The 20,324-nt window shown below is 36.2% G+C and overlaps 1 protein-coding gene across 14 annotated transcripts in view; it reads right to left on the bottom strand.

The window, feature by feature from the left end:
- Nucleotides 1-20,324, bottom strand: part of LOC105467643 (centrosomal protein 128) — a 458,395-nt gene that overhangs the window by 236,013 nt on the left and 202,058 nt on the right. The window contains exon 21 of one of the 14 annotated variants that reach the window (XM_071099792.1): nt 13,489-14,331. The exons of the other annotated variants lie outside the window; for them this stretch is intronic. Coding sequence (XP_070955893.1) covers nt 14,309-14,331 — 23 coding nt within the window. The 3' untranslated portion in view covers nt 13,489-14,308. Of the gene's footprint in view, nt 1-13,488; nt 14,332-20,324 lie in introns of those variants that run through there. 14 annotated transcript variants of the gene reach the window in all.

Here is a 20,324-nt window from a genome sequence, read left to right as displayed (position 1 = left end):
TCTCCCACTTTAGCCTCCCTAGTAGCTCTGACTATAGGCATGCACCATCACACTCAGGTAACTTGTGTGTGTGTATGTGTATGTGTATGTATATGTGTGTGTGTAGATATGTTTTATTTGTTTTGGGTTTTTTGAAGAGAAGAAGTTTTTCCATGTTGCCACGGCTGGTAATCCTCATTTTCCTATGACTCAACAAAGACAAAATGGTGAGACTTACTTTTTCATGTAGTTGAAGGTGTGAATGACATGAGGTGTGAATAATATCACCAACAAGTCTTACACAATTCAGTAGTAATGAAAGTCTGTATAAATTATCAATGTCAATTCATTAACTCTAATATAGAGATGATTTCACATTATAGGTATATACATCACATTTCATCTTTTCAGCAAAAGTTGCGTAACATTTGCTTCTAAATACTACTTTCAAACTGGTGATTCAGAGAAAAATTTAAACAACTAGTTTTAATGACAGACCTCAAATATATATGGCATAAAAAGACAACAATTTTAGCAATTAAATCATATAGTCTACAAGTTTACAACTATTGTGTGTTATACACATATCATATATAGATATTTTACCTCTCTAGGTTTTCAGAAACCGAAAGGATGGTGAGAATTCGGAATACAGAATACACAGTAGCTGCAGAAGTAGAGCCACCATTTCCAAACTACACAAACTTAGTTCCACAAAATCTTGTAGTGATACTATTTTTTAATTTATCACAGGTAAGCAAAACGGATTCTGACAGTCCCTTCTGTGTGAAGTAAGGGATGTGACTGAGACCATTAATCTGTCAGGACTCTGTAGGGGAGACAGCCAAGTCTAACCAGTTTAAACCAAAACAAGAGGGCATGAAAAGCTGTATCTGATCAAGAAGAGCGTTGCCATCATAAAGCAGGCTAAATGGGTACGTGGGCTTAACACCAGCAAATCTCTCATTTGCCTCGCGTCTTTGTTTTTGCCTGAGTGTTGGCTTAGTTCTCTGCTATCACTGACAGTTTCCTCTTCTTCACCTGAAATATGGTTTCTGACAGAAAATTTTTATAACCCTTTGATGAAGGAGATGGGCAGGACTTGTCTTCTGGACTTGTTGCTCTGTCAGGATTTGGTAAAGTGAGGCAAACAGCAGGAACTGGCAGATGGCAATGAAAGTGATTCTTAGCTGCCCTCATTGCTCATTGGCATAAGACACTCCCACCAGTGCAATGACAGTTTACAAATGCCATAGCAATGACCCAGAAGTTACCACCCCTTTCCATGGCAACAATGCGGAAGTTACTGCCTCTTTCCTTAATTTGCATGTAATTGAAAGTGCCTTTAAGTGAGTATAAATACAGTTGCCAAGAGCCCATTCTTTAGACTCTGGGTGCAATGCCTATAACTTAGCCCTGCACCACAAGGAGCAGTACCGTTTAATAAAAGTCTGTTAACACCTCCAGCTCACCTAGTCCTAGAATTACTTCCCAGGGGATGCTAAGAACCCTTTTGGGCTAAGCCTAAATTTTAGGGCTCACCTGTCCTGTATCAGTTTCAGTGCAACAACCAAATCTTTAAAAAGATTATCTTTCCTATTTTGACTTTGAAATTTTTTTACCAAAGAGGGACTAGGAAAGGCCCAGACTAGATCACATCTCTTGAAACAATCCCTGTGGTAAAATGAGTACTGGGCCAGATTAAGCCTGATTATAGCTATCCATGTGGGTGAGGAAACAGAATTCATTAGAAGAAAGAGGGGACATAGGACTAAAAAGTCACCCCAATGAATATTTATTACAATTTGCCAATATTAGCATATGAAACAGAGAAGTGAGAAAATGAAGCTAGGAAGAACAAGTTGGAAAGAAATTATGGCATTCCAGGAACTAAAAGACAAGTATTTGTTTTCAACACATAGTAACTATGCACCACCACAGCAAGGGTAACAGATATGGTTCTTTAGAGAATTTACAGTCTAATGGGAAAGATGGACAATATATAAATAAATACATGAGCATATATATGCAAATAAAATTGTAGTGCTGTGAAGTAAATTAATAGGTTGCAAAGATGGAAACACAGAAAAGGACCTACTTAGATTGGGTAATGGAATAAGGTCCCTCTGAGGAGGTGACATTTCAACTGAGACCTAAAGGAGGAAGCCAAAGCCATGTGCATAGGGAGGTGGGGGCTGCAGGGGAAATGAGGTGGGGACAAAAAAACTAGTGTGACACTTGTGAGGCAGAAATCGCCCCAGTATATAAGAGAAACAAAAATAAGGCCAGCGTAAAATGTGTCAGAACATGAAGGGCTGTTGAATTTTGTCAAAAGCCTTTTCTGCATCTATTGAGATAATTATGTGGTTCTTGTCTTTGGTTCTGTTTATATGCTGGATTATGTTTATTGATTTGCGAGTTGAACCAACCTTGCATCCCAGGGATGAAGCCCAAAAACGCTCAATAAATTCGGTATTGATGGAACGTACCTCAAAATAATAAGAGCTATTTATGACAAACCCACAGGCAATATCATACTGAATGGGCAAAAACTGGAAAAATTCCCTTTGAAAACTGGCACAAGACAGGGATGCCCTCTCTCACCACTCCTATTCAACATAGTGTTGGAAGTTCTGGCTAGGGCAATTAGGCAAGAGAAAGAAATCAAGGGTATTCAGTTAGGAAAAGAAGAAATCAAATTGTCCCTCTTCGCAGATGACATGATTGGATATTTAGAAAACCCCATTGTCTCAGCCCAAAATCTCCTTAAGCTGATAAGCAACTTCAGCAAAGTCTCAGGACACAAAATTAATGTGCAAAAATCACAAGCATTCTTATACACCAGGAACAGACAAACAGAGAGCCAAATCAGGAATGAACTTCCATTCACAATTGCTTCAAAGAGAATAAAATACCTAGGAATCCAACTTACAAGGGATGTAAAGGACCTCTTCAAGGAGAACTACAAACCACTGCTCAGTGAAATAAAAGAGGACACAAACAAATGGAAGAACATACCATGCTCATGGATAGGAAGAATTAATATCGTGAAAATGGCCATACTGCCCAAGGTAATTTATAGATTCAATGCCATCCCCATCAAGCTACCAATGAGTTTCTTCACAGAATTGGAAAAAACTGCTTTAAAGTTCATATGGAACCAAAAAAGAGCCCGCATTGCCAAGACAATCCTAAGTCAAAAGAACAAAGCTGGAGGCATCACGCTACCTGACTTCAAACTATACTACAAGGCTACAGTAACCAAAACAGCATGGTACTGGTACCAAAACAGAGATATAGACCAATGGAACAGAACAGAGTCCTCAGAAATAATACCACACATCTACAGCCATCTGATCTTTGACAAGCCTGAGAGAAACAAGAAATGGGGAAAGGATTCCCTATTTAATAAATGGTGCTGGGAAAATTGGCTAGCCATAAGTAGAAAGCTGAAACTGGATCCTTTCCTTACTCCTTATACGAAAATTAATTCAAGATGGATTAGAGACTTAAATGTTAGACCTAATACCATAAAAACCCTAGAGGAAAACCTAGGTAGTACCATTCAGGACATAGGCATGGGCAAAGACTTCATGGCTAAAACACCAAAAGCAACAGCAGCAAAAGCCAAAATTAACAAATGGGATCTAATTAAACTAAAGAGCTTCTGCACAGCAAAAGAAACTACCATCAGAGTGAACAGGCAACCTACAGAATGGGAGAAAATTTTTGCAATCTACTCATCTGACAAAGGGCTAATATCCAGAACCTACAAAGAACTCAAACAAATTTACAAGAAAAAAACAAACAACCCCATCAAAAAGTGGGCAAAGGATATGAACAGACATTTCTCAAAAGAAGACATTCATACAGCCAACAGACACATGAAAAAATGCTCATCATCACTGGCCATCAGAGAAATGCAAATCAAAACCACAATGAGATACCATCTCACACCAGTTAGAATGGCAATCATTCAAAAGTCAGGAAACAACAGGTGCTGGAGAGGATGTGGAGAAATAGGAACACTTTTACACTGTTGGTGGGATTGTAAACTAGTTCAACCATTATGGAAAACAGTATGGCGATTCCTCAAGGATCTAGAACTAGATGTACCATATGACCCAGCCATCCCATTACTGGGTATATACCCAAAGGATTATAAATTATGCTGCTATAAAGACACATGCACACGTATGTTTATTGCGGCACTATTCACAATAGCAAAGACTTGGAATCAACCCAAATGTCCATCAGTGACAGATTGGATTAAGAAAATGTGGCACATATATACCATGGAATACTATGCAGCCATAAAAAGGGATGAGTTTGTGTCCTTTGTAGGGACATGGATGCAGCTGGAAACCATCATTCTTAGCAAACTATCACAAGAACAGAAAACCAAACACCGCAAGTTCTCACTCATAGGTGGGAACTGAACAATGAGATCACTTGGACTCGGGAAGGGGAACATCACACACCGGGGCCTATCATGGGGAGGGGGGAGGGGGGAGGGATTGCATTGGGATTTATACCTGATGTAAATGACGAGGTGATGGGTGCAGCACACCAACATGGCACAAGTATACATATGTAACAAACCTGCACGTTATGCACATGTACCCTACAACTTAAAGTATAATAATAATAAATAAATTTTTAAAAAAAAATGTGTCAGAACATAATACTCAAGTTGAAGGGGGAGAACGGGTGGAGCTGGAGAATGGGCAGAAGGGATATTGCAAATCATGGTAAAAAGTTGGGATGTTTCCCTAAGTGCATGGTCCATTGAAAGGTTGAAGGAGAGTAGTTCAATGTCACAAAATGAATACTGCAAGCTGCTGAGAGGTGAATGACAGGAAAGGGCCATGATTACATGTGGACAAGGAAATACTGTGTCATTCCCTGCATTCCCAGCCAAGTCACATTCTACAAAGAAATCTCTTCATTATCTATGGATTCAAGGCTTGTTACTTGAACTCTGTAAGTATTAACTTCCCCCTTAATAAAGCGGGAATAAAAATATCTACATCAAATGGAAGATTATCTGAGAAATTATGTAATGCAAGACTTGGTATATGGTAGGTACTCAGAATATATTAGGTCTCTTCCCACTTACTTCCTGTGTAGCTAATGAAAGCTCTTCCAAATTCATCAGCAGGTGCTAAGTTTTTCAAAATAAAAAACTAGACCCAGACAACTTGGTCTAGGCAGCGGAAACAAAGTGTCTAAGTAATGTAGACAATCTAGCCTGAATGGAAAATAACCTTGAGTTGATCAAAATATTTACTAACCTCTATATTCTCAATCAAAAATCTGAACTATGAATTTAAGAATAAACTCTAAATTCAACAACCATCCAAATTCTCTCCCACAATCCATACAACACAGAGAAAACTTAAGTATGAAGGTAAACAAATGGCCTTGAATTGTTCATCTTTCTAATTTGCTCGTTATCTTTATCTGCTACCCAGGTGCATAATTGTGTTATTCCCCACCTTTTTAAAAAGGTATATAGAAAATTTAAGAATTCAAAGAATCTATGAAATAATTTCTATATAGCTTTAATTTCTCTTCTTACATATTGGTATTATGGCTATAAATTGTCTATATTGTAAGATCCCTTAAATGATTTTTACATATAAAAGATGTTCTCATAAATAGGATTAATATTAGAATATATGAGCTTCGGGTTACATTTATCATCTTGGACTTCCCAAAGAGATCTCAACAACCCTGGTAATCACACTACAGATGATTATCTTATAAAAAGAATAAGACCAAAAAATGGCCAGTATAGATGATCCTCTAGGGCTATGCTGTTCAATATGTTAGCCATGAGCCACATATGACTATTAAACATTTGAAATGTGGCTGGTTGGAATTCAGGTGTGCTCTAAGGGTAAAATACATGCCAGATTTTGGCATCTCAGTTGAAAAATAAACTGTTAAATAAGTCAATAATTTTTTATATTGATTATATGTTGAAGTGATCATATTTAGGATATAATTGGGTTACATAAATACATGATTAAAATTAATTTCACTTTCTTTTTACCTTTTTAGTAGTATTTTATTACCAGAAAATTTTAAATTACACATGTAGCTCGTGTTTGCCTTGTTATATTTCTTTTATATGGCACGGCTCCATAATTTTATACATTTTAAATAAAATCAACTGCATAAATCTGTTATAGAACAAGTCAGTATATAAATAAATAAGCAGGTGAATTCATGAATAAGTGGATAAAGCTCATGATATGATATCTCTGTTTCAGTGATTTCAAAACGTTGTTTAACAATTGTTTGAGGAAAGTGATAAGCATAGATAATTAGGTAAGTGTTTAAGTTAGTATTACATTTTGTCTGATGAATAAACATGAATTAAATTAAATGATAATGGGTCACATACTGTGCTAGTCATGGAACACCTATATATTTAAGACAAGGCTACTGCTATCATGCGGTTTATAGTTTTATGGAAGGATATAAACAATAAAACAAATAAATGCATTAAAATGTTTTTGATGCTGTGAGAAAGGCATTTAGTAGTTCTCTAAAAGAAATGTAAGAGGGTATTTTTCTTGTTTCAGAGCATGGACACTAATATCCATTTTATCCTTTGGAGCCGAGGATAGCCAAATGTCCTTCAGTGTGTAGGGGTGGCCTGAAAAATCAAGGATGTTCAGTTCAAATTATTCATAGTGTCACTACTGAGAAACACCCAGCGTCATGCCATGCTGTGAACAGGATCACCACTGTAGAACACAACACAAATATCATAAGTATTTTCTGATGCTGGTTCCTGAACACTGTGGTGACTCCAGAGACTGGTTAAATACTGTGAGACACCATTCTAAGAATGCAATCAACATACGATTATACAAAATCATCTCTGTTCCTTAATGTGTAAAATCCATACACATATACACTAACATATGTATACGTGATATATGTATACATATTTATATATTACAGACACACAGATATAAATACATATTATATATAAATGTAGCATGTATCAATAATATATTTTGCCATTTTCAACTGAGAAAAGAAAAACTAAGTTTACTGAAGCATTTAACAGTTATAAAACAGAATGTTCATATATAAGCTTCTCCTTAAACTTTTTCCTTTACAAATTCTTTTGTCACTGAAACAGGAATATCAATCTTGTCATTCTTATCTGATACCCAATTGACAATCAAGCAAACAGGGATGATGAAGAAGTCAAGGAGGAGGAGGAGGAGGACAGCATTCTGTCATCTGGCAGCAGACGTTACTCTTTATCTTTTAAACATTACTAAGAGTACTGCCAATCTAGAATGGTAGAGTGAGCAAAAGACAGCCCCCACGTAATACAAAAATGCCAGAATCCTTAAAGGTGAAATGAGTCAAACTACTACCACTAGACATTAAAGTAATCACTATTTGATAACAATAACTTTGAAGTATGTATGAAACCTATAAACGCGTCATACTTCACTGTCCAACCTGCTCATCGCTTTCACCCAAATCAAAGAAAGATCCTTTAAAGAACTCACATTCTAGAATAGTATTCAGGCTGGAGACCACAGAAATGTTTTAATCATTGCTTAAACCTAGGGTAGTAAAGTTATTTGCCTCAAAAATAACGGTGTAGTACCCTTTTCAAAATGTCTTACTACATAAACTTAATTGGCTCTATAAGAAGTGAAAACTTTGAGCCATAAATTATGGAGGGAAATCTAGCATAATGGTGGAATAGTGTCCAAAAAGTGATACCCTTTTTGCATTAAAATATTCAGGGCTAATTATGATTTTAGCACTTGTTTTTATCCTTGCTTTGTTCATTGGCCAAACTTAAACACTTCTCATCTCCTTCAATGAAAAGTGGTGCTATTATGTTCCTGGAAGCATGAGCAGGGTTCCTCAAAGCCTAATTTTAAGGTCTTAATTGGCTGAGGCAATGGGAGACCATACAAAGCCCACTTCACAGAGAAGGGCACGATTGCCAGGTCACTTGAGAACAGATGAAGAGCTAACTGGAAGCTATTGCTGAAACCTTACACAGTGTTCTGGGAAGTTTTAGCAAATAGTAACTTACACAGAATGGAACACAATCATCCATCATCATAAAACAGAACCCAGAGGGGTTGAAGTTAGCTTGTAGAAACAGAACAGTTAAAAGAGTAAAACCGTTATCCTCATTTAATAATTGAGTACCATAATGAACCAGACAAGCCTTATGGAGATTGGGTACTGTGACTGGTTCTGTGGTATGCTATTGCTTTCAAATATTTGGCCTCCTCATGACCTTTAAGTCTCAGGAACCATGTGCTCACAATTAAACAGGGTGGCTATTTACTAACATTTTTGTTCATTTGGTATTACTGGACCCAAAGTCTACTTTAAAATTTGGAATGCTGAAGAATAATTCATTCATCCATCTGTTTATCCACCCAACATTTGTGGTGTGTTATGGAATAAAGGACACTTAAGACATTGAATAAAATCATCTCAGTCCTCAATCAGTTCAATACTTAATAATAATAATAAATAATTTATCCAAATATATACACTCTAAGAACAGCCGATCTGGAATTGTGTTAAGTAAATTACTTCCTTTTTCATCACCCCTAACCACTGATGACAGGTTCCCAAAACAAACAAAACAGAGAAGACCAAATTTTATTTGTGAAATTCAAGACTCTATGGGAAAAGAAAAGGTAAAAATCTGGAATTAACCTCTGAAAAACTTTTAAATTATTCTATGTTTACCTTAACAATAAAGACACATACTAGAAAAAGATATCCAATAATAATTTACACATCTGGGGTTGACAGTAGGACTTACTACTGATTTCCATATACCGTCTAGTGTTCAACTGAAAGCTCAGACACTCTTCTTGAAATTTCAGTAAGATGTTTATAAATGTGTTTTACCTTACTATTACAAAAATATATGAGAGGCATAATGTATTTTTTCTTTTTCAGGATAGTTCCTATGCTACTTCTGACTGTATATTCTAGCCTCCTCTCCTTGTTGTTTGCTCCTTTGTTCATTCACTCATTACTTAACTAAACAACTATCTATTGGGCACCTACTATATATATGTATGTCGGTGTTTGGAAAGAATAAGGAAAACCTCCATCTGCCCCTATCACACATCAAGGTTGTTTTATTTCTCTGTTTTTCTCCTCTATTGGCAACTGGAATTCCATTCTCAAGTTTAGGTTTACGCTTTGTCATTCTTATTTTCCCAATTTTTTTTTTTTTTTTTTTTGACACTGAGTCTCGCTCTGTCACCCAGGCTGGAGTACAGTGGCACAATCTCAGCTCACTGCAACCTTCACCTCCCAGGTTCAAGTGATTCTCGTGCCTTAGCCTCTGAAGTAGCTGGGATTACAGGTGCCCACCACCACGCCCAGCTAATTTTTGTAGTTTTAGTAGAGACAGGGTTTCACCATGTTGGCCAGGCTGGTCTTGAATTCCTGACCTCAAGTGATCTGCCCGCCTCACCCTCCCACAGTGCTGGGATTGCAGAGGTGAGGCACCACGCCTGGCCCCCAATGTTTTTTTCCTACAGATAATTTACTCTGCCTTTACCTCTATTAACTATTCCAGAACACAAATGCCCTCTATTTCATGTTATCCACAACAAGAATGACCCACAATTGATGAAAATTTAATATCCAAGCAGGAAAAGTTATCTGACTCCAAGAATTATAATATGCTAGAATTTTGGTACAAGAGGAAGTTCATGCTGATTAGAGAAGAATGTAATTCACAAAGTTAAAATCCTGAAAGAAAAATCCCCTCCGGAGAAAGTATGCAGTAGAAAAGATCTCAAACTCTTAAATGATATTAATTCTAACTAATTAATTTATATGGAATAATCAGGCTTTGGTATTTTTCAGCTACATTGGTAGATCTTTCAGAAACTACCAATCGAGCAAATGAGATCTGAAAATGCTTTGTTTCCCAAAACCACATCTTCCCCAGTAAATGCTCTAACCATTCAATCATTACATTCCTTTACCTTGAATAAGAAAACGGAACAAGTAGTATAAGGTACTATCTATAAAAACAAATAAGTAACCTCTATAAGATCCTTTTGGTAGGCAACCAGAATATGTCTCACCCTTTCCTTCCCAATATCCAAATCCCCCAAAACAGAGGTACTTGTTACCTTCCTTTGTGATGAAGAAACAACAGACATCTCCTATCTCTGATGACCATGACGGCCATGATGTGCCTGATTTAGCCAAGGCTTCAGGAGCTTATAACGTTGTATTAATAGGGAAAATTCCTATTAACAAAAAGCATGAAGAAAAACTTTTCTTTATGAGTGATCCCGTAACCTGCAATTTATATTCCCTCAGAGTATTTATAGCATTTCCTAGTCATAAAAGACAGAAGGCAAGATCCCTTAAGTGGTTGCTTCTTTGAAAGCACCAAACCTACATCAGAAAAGAAATGTAGAACCAACAAGAGCTACTTCATCAACAACCCCTCCCTTTTGAAAAACATGCACCCACATCTATACACCCCTTTTCATAACTTTATATGTAAATATTTGTGTACATTCTTGTCTTTTATCTGAATTAACATTTTAAATTATCTAAAATCAAATATTGTCATCTTTCATATATGGAATTCAATGGAATGTCACACACTCCAAAGACACTAACAGGTAGTCTTTGAAAATAAGTTGCTTTTAGCTTGCCTATGGGTTGCCTGTGCAAGACAAGTGCTTGAGTCAGCACAAACTGAACTTAAGGAGAAAAATGTAAGTCATCCAATCAAATGTGCATTATATACTCATGGATCTCATTTAATACTTCTGCCTAGCTAATAATATAAGTGAATATTTCAAGGAAAAAGAATTTTAAAAGAAAGAGAATATAGTTGAATGAGTACATAATTATTAATATTTTACAAAATAAACTTTGGAAGTGAGTTGCTGGAAGGTGAACAAAATATTTGAGAACTGGAAATTTTAAAAGGCAGTGGCAGAGGCAGACATTTCCAGGTGCTCCTGGTAGAAAACGGACCTGAAAAAAGATTGCATACAAATTGCTAACGAAAAATAAACTAGGTATTTGGGTGGAATTAGAGCTGTGGAAAAGAAATAAGATGATTAGTCACCTGAGCATGGTTATGGAGGCATGGAAAGTGAAAGGGAAGTAAAATACCACTGTGAAAGAGTTCTGATTGCTTTACACAGAGAAATGTACCTGAGGCCAAACAACAGGTATGCCTTGTCTAACATCGACCTTATACCAGGACTTAAACAAAAATAAGGTTACAATTCGACCTAGCAGGGAGGGGAATCATAAAGAAGTAGTGGAGTATCTTACTTTAACGTGAAAGAAAGATCAATTTACAATAAAGTAAAAAAAAGTAATAAATTTTAAAATTTTGCATTTAGAAGCCTCAGGGGAAGCACAGATATCCATGTCACCTCACTCCAGAAGTCCGAGGGAGTTACAGAAGTGGAGAGGCCAAATCTTACTGTAATATTTTGCCAGAAAATATGAAACCAAAAAAGAGCCCAAATAACCAAGGCAAAGAGTGCATGAGTAAGTCTCCAAAAGCAATTGCAATGAAAACAAAAATTGACAAGTGGGACCTAATTAAAGAGCTTGTGCACAGCAAAAGAAGCTATCAACAAACAGACAACCTACAGAATAAAAGAAAATATTTGTAAATTATGCATTCAACAAAGGTCCAATATCCACAATCTGTAAGGAACGTAAACAAATCAACAAGCAAAAATAACCCCATTAAAAATGGGCAAAGGACATGAACAGATACTTCTCAAGACATGCAGCCAACAAGCATATGAAAAAATGTTCAACATCACCAATCATTAAAGAAATGCAAATCAAAACCACAATTAAATACCATCTCACACCAGTCAGAATGTCTATTAAAAAATCGAAAAATAACAGATGTTGGCATGGTTGCAGAGAAAAGGGAATGCTTACACACTGCTGGTGGGAATGTCAATTAGTTTAGCCACTGTGGTAAGCAGGCAATTTCTAAAAAAACTTAAAATAAAACTGCCATTCAACACAGCAATCCCATTACTGGATACATACCCAAAGGAATATAAATTATTCTACCAAAAGACACATGCATATGTATGTTCACTGCAGCACTATTTACAATAGTAGACATGGAATCAAGCTAGATACACATCATTGGTGGACTAGATACAAAAAAAAAAAAAAGTGACATGTAAACACCATGGAATACTATACAGACATAAAAAGGAATGAAATCATGTCCTTTGCAGCAACATGTATGCAGCTACAGGCTGTAATCCTAAATTATCCTAAGATAATTAATGCAGGAACAGAAAACCAAATATTACAAGTTCCCATTTATTAGTGAGATCTGAACATGAGTACACATGGACACAAAGATGGGCAACAGTAGACACTGGGGCCTACCTGAGGGTGGAGGATGGGAGAGGGGTGAGGATGGAAAAACTAACTATTGAATACCCTGTTCACTACCATGATAACGAAATCATTTGTATATTAAACTCCAGTGACACGCTATTTAGTCATGTAACAAATCTGCACATGTAACCCCTGAACCAAAAGTTGAAAAAGGAAAAAAAAAAAAAGTACATTTTAAATGTTTGCTCCACAAATTCCAAAAGGAGGAGGAAAAGGGTATACATTGCTATGGGCTCTGTGTAAAAAGCGTTTTTGTTGAATTTGAACCTGAGAGGTTGAAAGATATTCCAAACTCTTATTTATTGGTTCTTATTGTTCATGTATTTCAGCCAAAACTTTTTTATTCTCTCTTAATAGATTATGTCTCTGTCTGGATTAAGAGAAGAACCAAAAAAGTGATCATGTGTAGCAGTAATAACTATATAGGCAGAACATTATAAATATACTAGACCAAAGTTGCATTTTCTAACTAGATGTAACCACATATTAAATAGCTATATTTTTCCTCTTTTAACAGCTTTTTTGTCACTTCCATGCTGCCAAAGCAGAGTCACAGAATCTGCAGGTTCACGCTGAGCCCTTTTGGTTAAACACATCACTGAGGCAATCAGAATCTCCTTTTGCTGCCCTTTCAGTGGGAACAGCAAGTTCTGCCCTAGTCCCAGGCTGGGCCGGTGTGTGTGTGTACCCAGTGTTTAGTCTTTCATCCCTCACCCCTTCCCACGCTTTCCCCCAAGTCCCCAAAGTCCACTGTATCATTCTTATGCCTTTGTGTCCTCATAGTTTGGCTCCCACTTACAAGTGAGAACATACGATGTTTGCTTTTCCATTCCTGAGTTACTTCACTTAGAATAATGGTCTCCAACACCATCCAGGGTTGCTGTGAATGCCATTATTTCACTGCTTTTTATGGTTGATTAGTATTCTATGGTGTGTATATATATTATTTACATATATATGTATATACACCATATATATACACACCATATATATGGTATGTATATACACACACCATATATATACACCATATATACACACCATATATATACCACACGCATACACATACCACATTTTCCTTATCCACTTGTTGATTGGTGGGTATTCTATGGTATATATATATGTGTGTGTATATATATACACACACACACTCACATACTTACCACATTTTCCTTATCCACTCGTTGATTGGTGGGTATTTGGGCTAGTTCTATAGTTTTGCAATTGCAAATTGTGCTGCTATAAACATGCATGTGCAAAAGTCTTTTTCATATAATTTCATAATTTTCATAAATTCCCTCTGGGTAGACGCCCAGTAGTGAGACTGCTAGATCAAATGGCAGATCTACTTCTACTTCTTTAAGGAATATCCATATTGTTTTTTATTGTGGTTGTACTAGTTTACATTCCCACCAGCAGTATAAAAGTGTTCTCTTTTCATCACATCCGTGCCAACATCTATTTTCTTTTTGATTTTTTAGTTATGGACATTCTTGCAGGGGTAGGTATCACCAAATTTTGCATGAAGAATATTTGCTTGAAGATAGGTATTTAATTGAAATTACATTTACTTCTCCTTTCCTCCCTTAACAAACACCATTATGATAAACACATTTGGTGCAATATTTATGAGAACTGGTGTGTTTAGGGAATATCTCAGAAGACACAGTACATACTGCAGCCATTTTCTCTTCCTTGAACTGTCAAGCTAATCTCAGCATGAACAAAGATAGAAATATTAACTAGTACCCAACAGAGGCCTCACTGGCCTCTGTGGAAGAATAAGAGATGGTATTACTTAGATATATACCTCTTTAGAATGTACACGTTGAATAGCCATAGTCACAGCAGGCTTGGAAAATAAGCGCAGTCTCTTATTTCAATATGAGCTTACAATTGCACCTTAAGAAAAAATAAGAAAATGAATTTCTATATTTGTTCATAATCATTGGCATTTCATTGCAACGAAATCCTACTATATAGAGGTCTCCCCTTCTAAATATCTTTTAGGAAAGGAATCCTTCCAACTGCCATAAACATTTTAGTGTCTATTAACCTCATAGTTTCAAAGTATGCATTCTTACACCTTAGCTACATCCTCCCAACTGTAATTTATATCTCTTTTCTCAAGATTGAAAGTGCGTCTTAGTTAAGTTATATTGGGTCATTTTATACTCAGAATGGAAGAGGGTAAAGAGAAATGTTTAACGTAAGGGCAACTGCTGTACCATTGACAGACCCAGCTGAACTTCTAGCTGGAGACATGACTGTTTTAACAGCGAAAAGGAGGAAGAAACTGTGGATCATATATTATATGTACACCTCTTCTGGCCCCAGTGAACTTTGAAAGCTTTGCAGAGAGACAAATATTTCATGACCACAAAAGTATAAGTTAGTCAGACACAGCAGTTCTTGGAAAGAGTTGTTTTGTGGAATTTATGTAGATGACTACAAAAACTAATTTGTGCTCTTGAAAACTATAGTATCCATTAATCACTGTGAATTTCAAAAACAATAAAAAGGTGTGGTCTTGAATGACTGATTAGAATGTAGTTCTCACTTTCATGGTGGAGGCCCAAGAAAGGAAAGGTTTGATCTTAGTTTCCTCTTTATGGTAGAGAAAGGTTGTATACAATAATATTAGAATTAAATCCATTAATTGGGCCTTGAGGCTTGATGTTCCTGTGAGCTATTCAAAAACTTATAGGTTATCACATACTAAAATAATGTGAAAGAAAATTTTAGAAATATTATAGCTATCACAACGAAGGAGTTAATATCTAACAGTAAAACTACTGTTTCTGGATAAGAATTTCTAATGGTATAGTCATTAAGACAGCCTAAAGACTTTGAAATTTTGACAATTCCATTTTCTTTCAAACATTCTTAACAAAAAAACTTGATCTCTTTAAAAGTTCAGGGAAGAGATCCCAAGAAAGCGAGGAAAGCCAGGTTGGTTTCAATTTAAAAGGCTCATTGAGGTTGACAGAGTATTGCTGGTTTATTTTGATATGTTATATAGTAGTACAAACAAAAAATCGAGTTTCACAAACTCTGCTCCCATCTGTAACTCCCTATCAATCCTGGAGAAGTAACCTGCCCCCACTTCCCTCCCAGCCTAAGCTACCTCAACTGTTAAACGGGATTAATAATCTCACAAGGTTATTTTAAGAGTTACATAAGATAATACATTTAAAACCCCCACATTACCAAACCCTCAAGAAATGTTAGGTTCCTTCATTTCCCTAATGGTCATCTCAAGGAATGAGAGTAAGCAGCTGAACATTAAGATCTAATGTCACTTATATAGGACTGTGGGTAGTGACCTTGTCAAAATAAAAAATTACTTTTAAATATTGGAACAATAGGGTCAGTAGTCTCAACAGGGGAAAAAAAAAAAAAGCAAATCTATAATCTCTCACGGTTGATACAATGAAACTGTTTATCTGATCCAGGAAGGAGAGCATGCACATCAAAACCTCTCCAAATACTATGAGGGAGAACTTCAAGGGCTTTACACTGGACAGATAAAAAGGGAAAAGATTCTTTGTTGCCAAGTATACTAGTTTCAAAAAATACATTGAAAACAGCTAAGCTAATAAAAAACATTATCAGACTAGTTTGGTGATAATTTGGAGTTATTCAATTCTTCATATTTGCTCCTGTGTTTTGAAGAAACAGAAATAAGAATAAATCAATAAGGATATATGTTTTCTTTTTGGTTGATACAACAGACCTAAGTGTTGAGTGTTTTCTTTTTGGTTGATAGAATAGACCTGGTTAGAAATTACAGGGCCGTATAGCTTCTGTTGAAGATACCATAAAAATGGAAAAAAAGAGGTAGGAGGGAAATCTGTACCATCCATTTATCCATCCACCCATCTATCCACCTGCTCCCACACACAAACATCCATTAAATACGTTTATCTTCTGTTAAACATAAAACATGGTACCAGATGCAATGAGGAAACAAGAGATTAAAACCTAGTATTAAATAACATATATGCAGATAACCAGAGGAAACAGCAATAAGTGGCAAATGTCACGGAACCCTACCTGAAAGTTTTAATTGCAATGGAGTGGTAAAACAAAACAAAACAAAAAAACTGCACTAGCAAACATGATAAAAAAGGGCTAGAGTTTATATAGAAAGAGAAGAGGGAAAAAAATGGTAGGGCTTTTGTAACAAAATTGAACTTTATTTGTTTAGCAGTGGGAAAACCACTAAGGTTTCTAAGCTGGAGAGTCATGGAATCAAAGCTGTGTTTAATGAAGATTCATCTGGCAAAACTGATTAGAGCAGTTGAGTGTGTGAGTGTGTGTGTGAGTGTGTGTGTGTGGTTTCTCCAATAAAACCTGTTAGGTAGAGGTCAATTGTGGGTGTGTTGTCAGTAATTTATTACAAAACCAAAATTGGTGATTTACTTTTTTGTATTAATTTGAGAGTATTTGAGGTTATTTCTGTAAGATGTCACTCTTACCAAATGCTTTATTAAAGAGCAGATTAATGAATGCAGAAACAAATAGCTGGAGCCCCCAGGGCACAGTGTGACCTTGAAACACACACCAGAGTGTTCCTGCTTGGAAAAATTATCTGTGTTGGGCTTTAGCAGGCATATAGGTGAGGACAAGTCCAGCAGAAGACACAGATCACAGGTTAGGAAGATCATGCAAGTAAGATGTTTCTATAATCCTTGTAGGTATGAAGCAATAAAGAGCTAAATAAGACAAAGTTGGTATAAATGTTAATTTTATATGTCAACTTGAATGGGCCACAAGGTGCCCAGATATTTGGTTAAATATTATTTTGAATATGTCCGTGAGGGTGTTTCTAAATTATATTAACATTTGAATCAGTAGACTGAAAGAAAAGCATATTGCCTCCACAATATGAGTGGGCCTCATCTAATCCACTGAAGGTCCCAACAGAGCAAAAACACTGAACAAAAATCACTCTCCCTCTGCATGAACATCTTCAAACTAGGACATCAATTCTCTCTTGCCTTAAGCTTGAACTCAGACTAGAACTTACACCATAACCTGTCTTGGTTCTTATAGCACTGGACTAAGACTGGAACTATACCATAGGTGCTCTTGGGTCTCTGGCCTGTGGACTACAGATCTTGGGACTTCTCAGTCTTCATAACTACATGGGTCGTGTGTGTATGTGTGTGTATGTGTATTTGTGTGTCTGTGTATAGAAACACACCCTATTGCTACTGTTTCTGGAGAACCCAGACTAACACAGGTGGTCTAAACAGAAAGAGAGGAATGAATACATGACAAACAGTTAAGAAAAACTTTGTAAAGTTACCAGTTGTAGCGGACAAGGAAATGGGAGAATGTAATCTTTCAAATCATAAATATAAGAGAGATTTTAAATGCTTTCAGGAAAACTCTCAAACTGATAAATTTTTTAAAAATTCCCTAAAGATTCAAATGGAAATTTCATGGTTATAAGGCATATGTGAGTTTCACATAGAATATGTTGGTGTCTTGTATTTTTAAATATTTCCATTTTATATTTCATGACATGCATATGTTTATTTTCAGCAACTACATCTAGTATGTAAACCATTCTGGACCCCAGTGTAATCAATAATAAAGAATAATTAAACTTCAAATACTTAAAATTCAATCATAAATTGAAGTTTAGAACCTACTAAAGGTAGACTAGGCATATGAAAATTCAGTCTGTTAGAGGACAGAGATAATTTTATTAAATTTACTAAGTGCAGTCACAACCTTTTCGTTTGCACTTTAATTTCCTTATTTCATGTTTCAGCCAAGTTCTTTCCCACTTCAACCCTTCATAAATGCTGTTCCCTCTGTTGGAATGGCTATGCTCATCACCCTTACCTGGCTAAGGTCAGGCATCACTTTCTAAGGAAACCCTGACTTCAACATCTTCCTCACCCATACTCTGTGAAGTTAGATCCTCCATATACTCTTAGAGCGTAACCTACACCATTACAAAGGACAACAACTCTAGTAGACACAGTATCGATGGCCAACATGAAAATGTTTTAATGTATTTTAAAACAAGAAAAAAGAATATAATAATGAATATAGAATAATAAAACTAGCCTGCATTATTTGTGTCTTCATACTAACATAATCAAAAGTTTAATTTTTTTAAGGGGGGAAGGGGCCCACAAAAGCGAAAGTCTTTAGGATCCACAAAAGTCATAATATGTCACTAGCTACTTTGTATTATTGCTAAGAAATGACACCCTTTTTTTTTAAGCTGGATGATAGTACCTACCTGAAAATTAAATAAAATTATAAATAACTTAAAGCACTTAAACAGTGTCTGGCACATAGCAATAAATGTTAGATGTTATTACGGTTTAAAACAATAACTGAGAGCCAGGTGCAGTGGCTCACGCCTGTAATCCCAGCACTTTGGGAGGTCAAGGTGGGCGGATCACAAGGTCAAGAGATCAAGACCAACCTGGCCAACATGGTAAAACCCCATCTCTACTAAAAATACAAAACTTAGCTGGGTGTGGTGGTACACACCTGCAATCCCAGCTACTTGGGAAGCTGAGGCAGGAGAATCGCTTGATTCCAGGAGGCAGAGGTTGCAGTAAGCAAGATCGCACCACTGCACTCCAGCCTGGTGACACAGCAAGACCCCATCTCAAAAAAAAAAAAAAAAAAAAAACAGTGACTGAAAACATTATTCATTACACATTACATTGCTTACAGAAAGATCTATATAATAGATTCCTCTTGAATTTAGTTTTCAAAATAAGTTTGCTTCTCCCAAGCAGTTTCTGTGCTCCATTTAAGATAATAAGAACCATGTTACCTAACAGATATTCCTCCCAGATGTCAGAAAACTGAGAGCTAAATAAAGTGATAAACCAAAACAACTCTTTCTTGGTGCCTAGGACACTATTTCTCTGTTTCTTAATTTTTTTTCCTGGTTTTTATTTTTAGATTTCCATCTATGTCCATGTTAACACTATAGTACAAGTCAAAATAAAAGGATAAAATTTGAAAATATGACTACATAAGATCAAGGGCCTTACAACAGCCTAAGCCAATATGGACTGTCTGCATTTCAGGTTCACTCATAATCCATGTAACTTCTTTGAATTTTCATAGCATATTTGAAGAATATCAAATATGTATACATAGGCATAAGGAAATCATACTCATTTTGAAAATACCATATTTCACACATTTCAAGAACTATCTCAGTATATGCCAAGGTTAATAGAGTGAAAGTAATTTATGAATATTCCTAATTTTCTGACAAATGTCCAAAAATGGATGCACATTTCCAAAGAGGGTCAAGCAGGTTGGAAAATTTCTTGATATACAGGGAATCAAGTAGCAGAGAACCTATTACAGATCTCTAATTTCACTATTTTATTGGTATATTAGTTTTCCATAGATGCTGTAACAAATTCCCACAAACTTAGCGCCTTAAAACGATGCAAATTTATTATGTTACAGTTCCGTACGTTAAATGTTCAATACAGGTCTTACTGGGCTAAATCAACTGTTAGCAAGGCTACCTTCCTTTCTGGAGGCTCTGGGGAAGAATGCATTTCCTTGTCTTTTCCAGGATCTAGAGGCTGCTCATATCCCTTGGTTCATGGTCCCCCTCTTCCATCTTCAATAAGCAATCTGCAGTTGAGTCTTTCTCATATTGAATCCTTCTCTGCTTCCCTCTTTCACTTTTAAGGACCATGTGATTACATTGTGCCCCAGATAATACAGGATAATCTTGTCTCTAGAACCTTAATTTTTTCCAGCTATAAAATTCCTTTTGCCACATAAGGTAACATACTCACAGATTCAACCCTGTATCCAACCCTGTTAGGTTGCGGACTTCTTTTGGCAGAGGAGGGAGGGAATAGGCAGGCATTATTACCATTTTG

Source organism: Macaca nemestrina, chromosome 7, assembly GCF_043159975.1.
Source record: "Macaca nemestrina isolate mMacNem1 chromosome 7, mMacNem.hap1, whole genome shotgun sequence".
In the NCBI taxonomy this organism is placed as follows: domain Eukaryota; kingdom Metazoa; phylum Chordata; class Mammalia; order Primates; family Cercopithecidae; genus Macaca; species Macaca nemestrina.
The sequence above is the reverse complement of the archived record's forward strand: the minus strand, read 5'-3'. Positions and strand labels throughout refer to the sequence as shown.